The sequence below is a fragment of the Phyllostomus hastatus genome, unplaced genomic scaffold (assembly GCF_019186645.2).
Source record: "Phyllostomus hastatus isolate PE091 unplaced genomic scaffold, TTU_PhHast_1.1 phas_scaffold_442, whole genome shotgun sequence".
NCBI classification, from domain to species: Eukaryota; Metazoa; Chordata; class Mammalia; order Chiroptera; family Phyllostomidae; genus Phyllostomus; species Phyllostomus hastatus.
Window position 1 is genome coordinate 6,163,354 of NW_025334030.1, and position 12,158 is coordinate 6,175,511.

A 12,158-nucleotide genomic window follows, 5' to 3' on the forward strand; every position below is an offset into this window, starting at 1 on the left:
GAAGGCAGCACCCACTCACCGATGCGGAAGTCAATGTAGCCCTCCCCCCCGCTCAGCACCAGCACGTTCTTCAGCTTCTGGCCTTCGGCCTCTGAGGCGGGGGCGGTGGGCCCAGGGCTTTCGGATGGGCTGTCCAGCACGCTGCCATTGAGAGTGGCCAACACGTTCCCTGTCGTGGAGTACAGGGAACTTAGTTGGGTGCCAGAGTACCCACGAAGGCTCCCGAAGAGAAGCCATAGGTGCTGCCTGGCAGGGAGTGGGGCCAAGCCACTCACCTGGCACAGAAACAAAGAACTTGACGGCATCCCGGTGCCCGTGGAAGCAGAGCTGGGCCTGGGCCATGGAGCAGTACGGAATGAAACTGCTGGCTGATTTGTCGGTGCTGTCGTCGCCATACACGTGGATGACGCCCCCCGGGCGGGCACCCTCCCCAGACGTAGGGGATGTCTTGTTGGCTGGAAACAGAGAGTGCCTGGAGGGGCCGAGCCCAGCGACTGGGAGATCTCCAGCAGGTGAGGGCAGAGGGTAGGGGAGCACCAGGGCCCCCAGGGCATCTGGGGTAGAGGGGCTTCTTTCTGAGAGCAGGAGGCAGGCCTCTGGACTTACCTCGGAGCCCCAGGAGTTGTCCTCGGTGCAGGACCACGGCTGGGAGAGGGGAGAGGCACAGCATGGAGCGGAGAGGAAAGAACCAGTCACAGGAGGGGCAGGCTGAGAGTGGCTGTGGCCACCTCGCAGCCCAGTGTCCCGTGTGGCCTGGCAGAGCATGCCCGCCCTAGGGTGCCACTACGTGCGGTTTAGCAGCTGCCATCACTACCTGAACAGGTGTCTGGGGTTACTCACTCTCGGTCAGAGGGATGGAGATGACGACTCCATTGCCGGTGCCCACCCAGAGCCGGTTTCCCGCAATGAGCAAGGCTGTGATGCGCACGAAAGAGAAGCCCAGCTTGCCCGTGCCTGGGGTGAGGGAGGAGGAGGCAGGGTCAGCACCGCCTCCGGGCCTCCTCTCTGCCCCACTAGGCCCAGCCCAACACAGCCTCACCCAGCATCTTGCTGACATAGGGCTCGATGTCCACGTCCTGCAGGTGCTGGTGGGTGTGAGCGTGGTACAGCCGCAGTGTGGAATCCAAGCGGATGGACACCCACACCCCATCGCCGATCCACGCCAGCTGCCTCACCTGGCTCTCCCGCCGTGGGTGGGCGTCAAATGATTTCTGCAAGGTCATGGCAGCCCGTCAATGGCAGAGGAAGGGGAGCTGAACTCACCACAGCCAAGGCTTCATCCTGATGTCCACCCAGCTCAATGCAACCTTTGCTCTAGTGCTTGATTGGCTCCCACAGGGCTAGGCTCCTAAGAGGGCCCCAGCCAACCACGCCACACCGTGAGCCTGCATCCAGGTGGCTGAGGACAGGTGCGTGGATCCCATGCAGGAGTCAACCTGACTTGTTTCAGAGTGAAGCAGCAGGTGGGCTCCAGTTTGGTGTTCACAGCCCAGCTGCCTTCTGCCTGCCCGTGACCTTGGACAAATAAGTCACTTCCCTGAGTACAGTCCCTCCCTGCAGCCCCTGCCGCTGACACTTGCCTCTATCTGCATGGTCTTGGGCTGGATGACGTGCACCTTGTTCTTGTAGCCACACCAGACTCGGTCGTACACGACTGCCATGCAGCGAATGGAGTGGTGTGGGTGGCCCAGGTCCATGAGGTGATAGTTGCTCAGGTCCCACTGGCCATCTGCAGAGAGTCCACCATACCTGCTTGGGCCTGGCCAGGTCCCACATTGGGGGCGGCGGTTCATACGCTGCCGGGACCATCAGGTATCGCCCACCTGCCCACGGCTGCCAGGCCTCACCTTCTCCTCGGTGGAAGATGGCTAGAGTCCCGTCTGCCAGCGCCACTAGCACTCGTCCTTTCACATGCCTGGAGGGGAAGGTGGTGAGCCAGGCTCAGGCTGGGCCATCCAAGACCCCCTCCCGATGCCAGCCCTTGGCTAGGGGTCACATACACCAGGCTCAACACCGAGTCCTTCAGCTTGATGGAGTGCAGACACGTCTTCCAGTTGGACACGGCCGAGTGCACGTACAGCCTGTGGGGGGAGGCGGTGTAGGCAGGGGCTCGCCCCAGGGGCCCTCCCCCACCCTGGCCCCAGAGCCCCACCTACCAGCCATTCTGGGCTCCCAGCCACATGGTGGGCAAGGCACTGCTGCTGGCCCCCTTGGGGTCTCCACTGGGCTCCTGCTCGGGCTGCACACCACTCAGGTTGGCCTCTGGCCCATTTTCACTGCAGGAAGGATGATGGCTCCAAGGCAGCCCATGGAGGCCCATCCCTGCCACCTCCACCAGCCTTTCCCTCCCCTGTTTCTGCCCGCCTGGGAGAGCCCACCTGCCGGGCTGTGCACTCGGGGGTGGGGCAGGGGCCGGGTCAGTGAAGACATGTTCTGTGAGGGGCCCAGGCCGCACCGCAGCTGCCTCTGCCTCACTGGGCCCAGAGTCGGGGACCTCTGTGGCCTCTGTGGCCTCCTCCGTGGACTGAGATGGGTTGACCTTCCCATTGGCGACAGTAGCCACCTCCCCTGTGGAAGCAAGTGGTAAGCTTGGCTGGGCAGGCGGAGGAACGAGGGAGCAGAAAGAAGGCTGCTCCAGGGCTCAGACCCAAGACTCACCCTGGCCCTTGTCCAGCACTGGGGTGTCCCCTCGGGAGGAGCAGTTGCTCCGTGGCACGTTGCAACGGGTGGCACAGCCCACCAGGGTGATGCCGGCCAGCACTCCGTCTGCACCAGAGTCTTCAGGGTTCACGTCGCTGTCCAGGAAGATCTCCCCTGGAGGGTAGTCACTGTCGCTGGCCGCTGCAAGACCACGCCCAGAGCTCATGTCCCCGAGGGGTGCAAGGGAGGAAATGGGGGTCCCCTGCTGAGGCTGTCCCGTCTACTTCTAATCAGGTGAACACCACACTGCATCTTCTCCTGCGTCTTTAAGACTAAGCAGGACGAGACCACAGCAAGGCCCTCCTTGGCCACTCCCCCAGCAGCTCCTGTGTGTCCACAGCACATGTCACAGAAGGCAGGTGCTGCTCCGCAAGTCTCCTTACTTGACATCCTGGGTGTCCTCTGGGCAGTGAGAACCCCGGCCTCCTGAGCACTGGCTCTGGTGTGGGGCAGCACTCACCGGGGATGCTGGAGATGCACAGGACGTGGGCATTGCAGACGGTGAACTGATCCACGACGGTGCCCGGCTGGTTGGCATCAATGATCACCACTTTGCTGGTGGTCAGGGTGCTGGTGAGGATCCACACCCGGCTGGAGGTGGCGTCTGTCTCAGGGAGCTCCTTTGCCTGTCAGAGCACAGGAGACCAGGCTGGTGCCCAAGGGTGGGCACCTCCAGCAGCCACACGGGGTCCTGGGAACCTCCTGGAATCTTCAGGATCTAGCCTTGCCCATAGCCTTAGGGGACGTGGCTGTTCTGTCCCAAAACCCAGATGGCAAGTGCTCAGAACTGCACTTTGTATCCAGATTGCTGGTGCAGGCGGTCTCACCTCCACAGGAAGAGACCGTGAGCTCTGAGCCCTAAGTCACTGGCTCCCAAATCAAGCCACAACATAAAATGAAGCCTTGGACTCCGAGTGTGAAGCCTTTTCTGCCACCCTCCTTGTTTAGTTCCTTCCACAGCTCCTCTGCAGGCAGTGAAATTTGCTCCTTGCAAGGACAGAAGGTCCCAGGGCACCTGACCCCTTCAGCCCTACTGCCTGCTGGGCCTTGACGTCTCTGATCTTCCCCACCCACCATAGCCCATAGGTCCTGGGTGCTGCGCTAGAACCAGAGGCAGCTCAGCCCCAGGCCTGCCCTAAGGAAGGGAAGGGAACTTCAGATGAGCCTAGTCTTGGAGCACTGTCCCTAACTCCCCTCTGTTTCTGTTACTGCCCGCCCAAATTCCGGGGCTGAGCACAGGCTAAGCATGCAAACGAGAGCAGACACAGACTAGATGGTCCAGGCAGAGGCAGCGCTGCTTGCTCCTGCCACTCTGACCTTCTTCTTCTCGGGGGATGTATGGTTGCTCTTGGCCTCTCCTTCCACTTCCTGGTTGCAGGTCAAAGGGTCAGAGCCTGGCTCCAGCTTGACTCCATTCCCAGTGTGGTCCTCGCTGGGTTTCCACCCACTCAAGTTGACACCCGCGGCACACCACAGCTGAGAGAACAGGGACACGAGGGCTGCGGCAAATGTGTGACAGAGCCTTCCCTGCAGTTCCAAACCTTCCCGGACCCAGCTTCCGGATGGGAACCTCTCCCTGCCTCACCCACTGCCCTGTCCCACCAGGGCTCACCTTCATAGTTGGATCTTTCTCCACCAGAGGGCGGCAGTACACAGGGACGGGCACGTTCTTCATCCGCGTGTCCTCCTGGCCGCCATTGGGACTCAGCTGCAACCACAGGCAGAGAGGCGATGTGGGCACGAGGCCTGGGGTGGCTCAGATGCGTGGTCAGTGGTTTGGCTACTCATCCCTCCAGAATTGGGGCTGGCATTGTGGATCCTCCCTGTGCCCCCCCACCCCACCCTGCGCATGCGTGTCCTGCCCCGCAGCACCTGCTTGTATTTGGCCGGCAGGCTCCAACCGCAGGCCTGCAGCCGCCCGTCGTCGTTGCGCACGTGCTCGCGCACCTGGCGGTACTGCTCACGCTTCTGCTCCCGCCTGGCAGAGGAGGTGCAGTCGCTGGGCGAGAGGAAGGATGGGGTACTTCTCAGTCTTTGGTGGCCCACAGGCCCACAGGCCTGCTCTGCAGGGAGCACACGATGCCCCTGGAACTCTCCCATCTGAACTTGTCTGTCTTTTCCCAGCCACGGAGGTAGGGCTCTTACTGCCCAGTTGGGCTGCCATCAAATGGGAGGTGGCCCTCCCAGCACTGGACTTGGAGACCATACCCAGCACGTGTCATCATTCGGGTTCCCGTTTTGCTGTCCCTGTCACTAAGGGACAGCTGACAAGAGACCTACAGTGCAGCACCCCCATCCCCCTGGGCGTGTCAGGGAAACTTCTACAGCTCTGACAAGGCACAGAATTCCCCCGTTCTGCCCTGGAGCCCTGGATTTCTTGGTTTCAAAATAATGGAAAAACCAAATTACAATCAGGAAGAAACCCAGCCCTGCAGGACAACTTCCTGTCAGCGCCAAGAACCCTTGCGAAGCCCAGGTGTGCAGGATCAGCTTGCTGCAGTGAGATCCACAAGAAAGGGTGCAGCGCACTGGGACTGAGACAGAGGCAGAGACTGGGGCGAGTGCAAAGGGACAGCCAGTGCTCCCACTAGGGGGCGGAGGGGCGCAAAGTGTGGTCACAGAGGTCATGGTCCTTGATGCCTCAGCCAGTGTCTTTCCGCCATGCACTCCACGCACAGCCCCAGAGCATGGAGGTGAGGCAGTTCCTCCGGCTTTGGGGCCCCTGGGCCACACGGCCTCCCCAGTGCCGGCCAGGAGGGAGGTGCAGGGAAGGGTAGGGCACTCACTCATCTGGGAAGAACTCCAGAGGCCGGCTGCCCGCCGAGATCTGGCACAGGGCATGGCTCCGGCGCTGACTGAAGCCAGCTGTAGTGGGCGACTTGTAATGGATGTTCACCGAGGGGTAGGACCGCTTGGCTGGAGGGGGGCTGGACGAGGAGCTGAAGAGGCGGCTGAAGCTGCCGCAGAGGAATGGAAGGTGAGGAGTGGGCCTGGGGTTAGCTTCCCTGCCGCCTCCTCAGCCCAGCACCCCGACTCACAACTGCCAGATGGTGGACTTCTTCTTCTCCTGGACAGATGGGTGCTCTCGGGATGCTCTACAAGGGAGGGGCAGAGAAGGAGCCCAGCTAAGCCACTGCCCAGCCTGCCACCCACACCTCACCCCACCTGCCCACTTCACTCTGCCCTGCCTGCTTCACTGTCCCACCCACTGCCCAGCCCAACCACCTTGGCCAGGCCTGGCCCCACCCAGTCTGACTAGGCTCCACTCTTCCTAGGTTCCCTCTTGCCTCCCTCACAGAACAGAAGACCCTTGCCCTGGACACCCTGGGAACAGGGCAACAGAGTCAAGGGAGCCCTGGGCAGAACTCCCCAGAGGGGCCCTGACACACCAGCCCGAGCAGTGCCTGCCCAGTTCTGGTCCAGGTGCCATTTCCTGGCCAGGCCAGGGCTGCAGTTGATGCCTGTCTCTCCTGGCCCTGCAGGCTCCCACCTGAGATTCCCTCACCTTTCCAGTCCTCCCAGAAAAGAAGGAGGTGCATGGGGCAGAGATCAGCCTCACGCCTACTGCCAGGACCTCTTATGGTGACCTCGCCTCACATGTGGAGACAGGAGCGCATCTCTGACCCCACGGGCAGCCCCGGGGACCCACCTGATCATCTCAGTCCACCGCACGGCCTCCTGCAGCTCCATCAGCCGCTCCTTGTACTGGTTGCGCTCCATAAGCACACGGGCCATCTCCACCCGCGTGAAGCGGCGGCGCTGCGCCATGGGGATCTTGTCCTGCAGGGAAGAGGCTCTGCTATTCAGCCAGTGAAGGACCAGCCAGCAGGCCAGTCCAGTGCCCTCCGAGGCCAGGTCACACCCAGAGTCCTCTCGGGCTGGCCTTCGGGTGTGGGTGAATCTGGGTGTGGTTTCCCATAGAGTCAAATGGGTGTGGAGGGTGTGGGCAGCGGGACAGTAGCCCCTGAAGTCTACCCGCCAATGGTGCCACCTTCTTTCCAGAAGGTCACAGGATACACTTGAAGGGCACAACAGTGACTTTTCCTATAAGCCCCTGGACACTGTGGCAATCCCACATGCCTCCAGTGAAACTACCAGGTAGGACTGGCCCAAGGTGAAACCGCAGGAAGAGGTTCTGGAAGTTCCGGTGGATCTGCCAGGGGTCTGCTATCAGTGACTTCTGTGGCAAGACCAAGTCTACTCTGTGAAGCCATGTCCCCGGTGGCCGCAGGGACAAGGGGGCCCAGGAGGGAGGTACCAGGTAAATGAGCACATGCACCCTCCCCAGGTCGCCCCGCCTCATGCAGCCCAGGCCCCACAGATGGGCGGCTCCGTCACCATGTGGGAGAGGCCTGGGGGAACTTCAGGATTCACCTGCAACTTTGTTTCTCTCCTAGAGCAATTGGAGTGGAGAGGAGTGCTGCACAGGAATAGCTACTGTTTCCTGAGTGCCTGCTCTGTAAGCTGCATCCTGATGCGAGCATCATATAACTAGGAAATTAACAGCTAATGAGTGGTTAGGTCCAAAATTCACCTGGGGTGAAGACCCATGACTGCCTCCTTCAGGTAGTACAGGTAGCAGAGGGGCCGGCTTTCCTCAGAACATTCCGTGCACCTCAGAGTGGAGGTGGGGACAGATGAGCAGGCTGAGTGCCTCACAGTGCCTCAGCTACTAGGGACAGTGGTGACGGGCACTATTTCTGCAGCCTGCTCTGCAAATTGGAGTGTAGGAGGCAGTGGCTGCGCTGTGTAGGCAGGGGAACCCTGCTTGAGGCTGTGCAAAATGCGTCCACTAGGACTGGGGGCTGAGGAGGAACTGTTCTGACTTCATGACACCCCGAGGCGGGGGAGGATGCTGCTAGGTGTGGTTGTCCTTCAGGTCAGGTGAGGGGCCCAGAGGCCCAGAAGAACGAGTGCATCCCTGGTAGCCCGCCCACTGCCATCCCCCCATGCCCCACATGTTAATAGTGGAATATACCAATTCTGTACAGAGATAGCTGCTTACATCCTCCCCCTCTTCTTTGGGTTCACGGCGAGCTATGATGGCCTCGGACTTCACTCTGCAGGACGAGAAGGAAGCCAGGTAGAGTAAGGGCCCCCTGGGCACCAGCCCACAGACTGTCCCACCTCTGAGCTACGTTCAGGATTCTTCCCTCAGGTTCTACGCCCTAAGCATTCGTGCCAGTGCCCTGAAGCCCACACAGCTGTCCAGCTACTCTGGCCGAGGAACAGGGCCTCCCCTGAGCAGTCCAGTGCTGATCGGAACAGCAGAGCCAGCTATACTTCAGGGCACAGGCAGTGCGGGCTTCAGGGAAGCCTAGAGCAGATCTGGCTCCCACTCTCACAAACCCCGCACAGGCGCCACCTGCCTGGGGCCCTCCTCTCACACCGCCCCTTTCCCATCACCACTCAGGAAGAACAGGCAAGGACCAGGCTGAAAGAAAAATGCTATCAGGAAGTGCAGACTGCTGGGGAGGAGACCCCAGAGCTTCCCAAACGGGCTGCATGGCTGCACCTTGGCAGACCAAGGGCTGGGGAGCACTGGGCACAGAGGGCAGCCAGCCCTCAGCCCTCCCTTTCCTCCTCCAAATGAACGAATGAGCGTAATGGTGTGACAGCAGCAGGAAGGCCCAGTTCGGCCACTCAGGAAAAGGCACCAAAGACAGGTCCACCATCCCTTTTGTGGGATTCCAACAAGGAAGGAGATGAGAGGGATAGGCTGGTGGACAACTCAGGAGCCGGGTGGGTGGAGTTGAACCTGAGATGCACCTGAAGGAGGACTGGGAGGCTGAAGCGAGCACGCAAAGTGAGCCGCTTTGGGAAGGGACGATCTCTGGGGTGCAGCTGGCGGAAGAGAGACAGACGGAACAGAGGCCGGGCAGGCTGGGTGGGCATCTCCCTCTGACCCCCACGCTTCCAGCCCAGGTCCCTGCTGCGAGCCCCGCCCCCAGCGCCACTCACCTCCTCAGCTCCTCCTCCAGGTCCTTGATGCGGCTCTCTAGCCTCAGTTTGGCTTGCCTGGCAGCTTCTAAATCCCCCTTCAGTACCTCCTGCTCCCCTGACAGCTGGTCCACTTTGGCGATGAGGTCATTCTTCACCACGTTCAGAGCATTTCTTTGAAAAGGCAGAAAGACCAGAGCCTCGTGTGAACCAGCATGTACATCATATGATGGGAGTTGCAGAGGGGTCCGCCTGCACTTGTGTATCTGAGAAGGCACACCCTGGTCCAGAATGTGGCTAAAGGTGGTTACCACATGCCCCCGTTAAAGGCGGTGACCACTGTCCCAGGGAGGGGTGGGCTCAGCCGTGTGCCTCCAGGCCCTCCTGTGGGGCCGCCCTCTGGGCTGACACAGTTGTCACAAGGAAGCCCTGGCAGGGGGCTATCTCAGCAACCAAGGCACTGGAGAAGGGCGTTCTTACTTGGTTTCTAGAAGCTGTGAGTTCTCCAGCAGCAGATTCCCCACTTCCTTGCCCATTCCTGAAACAAAAGGTGCAGAGGTACTGTGCCTGGCAAAACCAGCCGCTGATGCTAACACACCTACTTCAGAGTAACAAACACCCCCCAGGGGCAGCCTGCTGCTGGCAGGGCTGAGGAGAAGCATCAGGACAGAGGCCTGACCTGCCGAGGGAGGCGCTGTGACGACGGGAGAGGCCTCTGCTGGTCAGGAGGGCGCTCCACCCAGCAGTGCAGTCAGGGATGGCCCTGCTGAGCACAAGCCCTGGAGGACACCCAGAATGGCCCCTGGGAGGCACGGCGCAGGCCCCCACTGCCTTGATGGACACAGCAGCCCTGGGCTCACATCCTGGACCTCAGGGCTGGGTTCCTACAGCTTTCTACCGACGTGAAGTCTGTATACCATCAGGGCGAGCCCCAGCAGACCCTGAGCTGTGTCTGTGCACCCACTTCAATCTCTGGGCCCCCTGCCCAGCATCACCCCTTTCACCCCACAGAGCTGCCCCCAGGGGAATGGAGGTTAGAGCTGTGGTGGCAGGAACAGAGAAGACAGCACAGACAGAGACACCTAGCAGAGAAGATGGGATGGCCCCATGGCACGTGCAGCCCTCTGCTGGTGCTGGCAGCAGGACTGGCGGGGCCCAGCCAGGGGTGGTGGGGTCAGCAGGGGATGAAAGAGGGAGGGGGAGTGAGGAGGACAGTGCCCAGAGGGACTGACCTGGCTGCTCTGTGAGCAGGCCCCACCAGGGACCCCACAGACTGAGCTCTCCGCAGGCACATCACAACCCCCCCACACTACTGAATCTAACCTTTTGGGACGGCCCTGAAACCCAAGTCTGTTTCTCCCAGTTTCACTCCCCACCACAGTCTAACGCGACCGGGAAACGAGACACACGGGCGCACACTGTGCTCCACTTGGGGCTCTGCCTCTCCATTCTCATGTCCTTGCCTCCCATGTGGCCTGCCACCCCTCACACTGGAACAGCAGGCACCAGGCAGGCTCACCTCAGAGAGCTCAGCAGCACCCCAGGGGCTGGCCTGCCCTAAGCTCATGGGGGCCCAGAGAGGCTGGGGCCTCCTCTCATCGGCTCCCCAGGGTCTGCTCTGAGGGGGGGCTGTTGGGCGGCAGGGCGGAGGCCCCCACCCCGGAAGTCCCTGCTGACCCCACCTCTGCCCCACCATGCAGAACAAACAGACGGCTCATGAGCATGAGAAGGTGTTGGGTGCACAAAGGAAGCCCATAACGGGAGACACACATACTGGAATGGGGCCTTGGCCTTACCAAAAAAATCATCGCGCACTATGGGAGCCGTCCCGGTCCCACAGGAGATGGGCAACCAGGGCGGGAGGAAGGATCAGGAAAGAGGAAGGGAGAGAAAACAAGCGCGTTAAGCCAGTGCGGACAGCAGGTGGAAGTATTTTAGGGCTGCTTCTTGTTGTGTTGGAGGCAGATACAGGAGCAGGATGGGAGAGGGCCAGCTACTCCTTCTGGAAAGTTTATCCTTAGGTTGCCCAGACCACCGGGCCGAGAGCACTTGCCCATGAAGTAGACAGAAGGTCAGGGCACTGCACTGACCCCTGACACCACAACCTGGGTGGCGAGGGGTGGGGTAAAAGGTCACTTGACAGAAGTCTCTACAGGGAGGGAGAGCTGTGCCCAGGACCCTCGTGCCTTTACGTGCTGCAGGGCTGCACTCAGGTAGGCTGGGGCCTCAGAGACTCCTGCTGCAAAGCAAGAAAGCAGGGTCTCAGTCCGCCTGCCACATGAGGAGGAGACCCCTGAGCTGCACTTGGCAGGGGCCTCATGGTACCCCAGACTTCTGGGGTGCCCCCAGCAGAGGGGAGGCGGCGCAGAACTGCGCCTGCGGGCCTTGTCCAGGTAACTGTCCTACGCTTCCAACAGCTCTGTGAGACCTTCACAAGTGACTGTGGGGGGTGCTCGGCCTTCGAGAAGACAGGGTCAGGGCACAGCTTCTCCCTCAGATGTCAAGGTCACTGTGAGTGGGCTAGTGGAGCAAACCAAAGTAAGCTTCTGGGCAGCAGCAGGCTGGTGAGCAAAAGCACATGTGCCTTAGTGACCTGGGACAGAGTCAGGAGAGACAGGCTGCCCAGCCAGCAGGGACTGGAGTGTGACAGCAGCAGGGGGAGTCCCCAGGGCACCACCCCACTCCACCTGGACTGCACATCAGGGAGAGGGGCTACAAACAGGCAGGGCAGATACACACCTGAGAACTCCCCTGGGGCCGTGTCCAGCGAAGCACAAAGGGAGGGGAGAGGAAGTGACAAAGGTCAGTTGGTGACTGGAACTAACAAAATAAACTCTTGTAAAGAAAAGGCAACAATGATCAGCCATTTCCACGTTGAAATGCATGAAAGAATACCAGCACGTTGCCAGGCCTGTAGGCAAATCCCACTGTGGGCAGAAACCCTGAGGGAAAAAGGAGCCCAGCACAGAACATCCCTCAGTCTCCAAGGGGCCCAGAGTGCCCAAAACATGGGGGCAAGCATGGGGACCTGAGCAGCCCCAGGCTGCTCACCCATCTAATCCCATTACCCATCTGTCAGCAGGGCCAGGCAGACCCAACGGTTGAGGCCTGTCACACTGGGTACCTGTGTGGTGGTGTGCGGGTGCCTGTACATGGTTGTGTGGGGGGCTGCGTGGTGGTACGAGTGGCCGTGCACGTGTGCATGAAGTGTGGCTGGGTCTGCATGTGTCTGGCTGCTAGGGGTGGGGTGTGCTGAGGTGCCAAAGGCGTCCAACCACAAAGACGCCCCTCGGAGTGAGCAATGGGGAGTGAGCAAGCAGCAGACGGGCACCTGGCCATGCAGGGTCCCCGGGGCCGGTCTCAGGCGAGAGCACACCCTCAGGTGCGGGGTGACTAGCACGCAGGGCCCACTGTGTAGGGAGGGAAACACCGAGTCAGAGAGCAGAGACGGGGACGGGACACGCTGGCACGTGCTACCCTTACGTGGGTCCAAACCGCTCTCTGCTGTAAAGCCGAAG

General features: G+C 60.8%; 1 protein-coding gene across 14 annotated transcripts in view; it reads right to left on the reverse strand.

The window, feature by feature from the left end:
* Window positions 1-12,158, reverse strand: part of MAPK8IP3 (mitogen-activated protein kinase 8 interacting protein 3) — a 52,620-nt gene that overhangs the window by 1,526 nt on the left and 38,936 nt on the right. For 8 of the 14 annotated variants that reach the window (XM_045820593.1, XM_045820585.1, XM_045820592.1 and 5 more), the window contains 23 exons: window positions 11,380-11,391; window positions 10,437-10,454; window positions 9,121-9,178; window positions 8,662-8,814; window positions 7,679-7,760; window positions 6,350-6,480; window positions 5,739-5,795; window positions 5,487-5,657; window positions 4,573-4,699; window positions 4,313-4,408; window positions 4,018-4,176; window positions 3,161-3,326; window positions 2,659-2,841; window positions 2,379-2,568; window positions 2,157-2,276; window positions 2,001-2,081; window positions 1,848-1,915; window positions 1,581-1,729; window positions 1,040-1,211; window positions 841-954; window positions 607-645; window positions 276-455; window positions 20-169 (listed from right to left, as the gene is read on the reverse strand). In XM_045820593.1, coding sequence (XP_045676549.1) covers window positions 20-169; window positions 276-455; window positions 607-645; window positions 841-954; window positions 1,040-1,211; window positions 1,581-1,729; window positions 1,848-1,915; window positions 2,001-2,081; window positions 2,157-2,276; window positions 2,379-2,568; window positions 2,659-2,841; window positions 3,161-3,326; window positions 4,018-4,176; window positions 4,313-4,408; window positions 4,573-4,699; window positions 5,487-5,657; window positions 5,739-5,795; window positions 6,350-6,480; window positions 7,679-7,760; window positions 8,662-8,814; window positions 9,121-9,178; window positions 10,437-10,454; window positions 11,380-11,391 — 2,676 coding nt within the window. The remainder of the gene's footprint in view (window positions 1-19; window positions 170-275; window positions 456-606; window positions 646-840; window positions 955-1,039; window positions 1,212-1,580; window positions 1,730-1,847; window positions 1,916-2,000; window positions 2,082-2,156; window positions 2,277-2,378; window positions 2,569-2,658; window positions 2,842-3,160; window positions 3,327-4,017; window positions 4,177-4,312; window positions 4,409-4,572; window positions 4,700-5,486; window positions 5,658-5,738; window positions 5,796-6,349; window positions 6,481-7,678; window positions 7,761-8,661; window positions 8,815-9,120; window positions 9,179-10,436; window positions 10,455-11,379; window positions 11,392-12,158) is intronic. The other 6 variants (XM_045820587.1, XM_045820594.1, XM_045820583.1 and 3 more) reach the window with 3 other exon arrangements.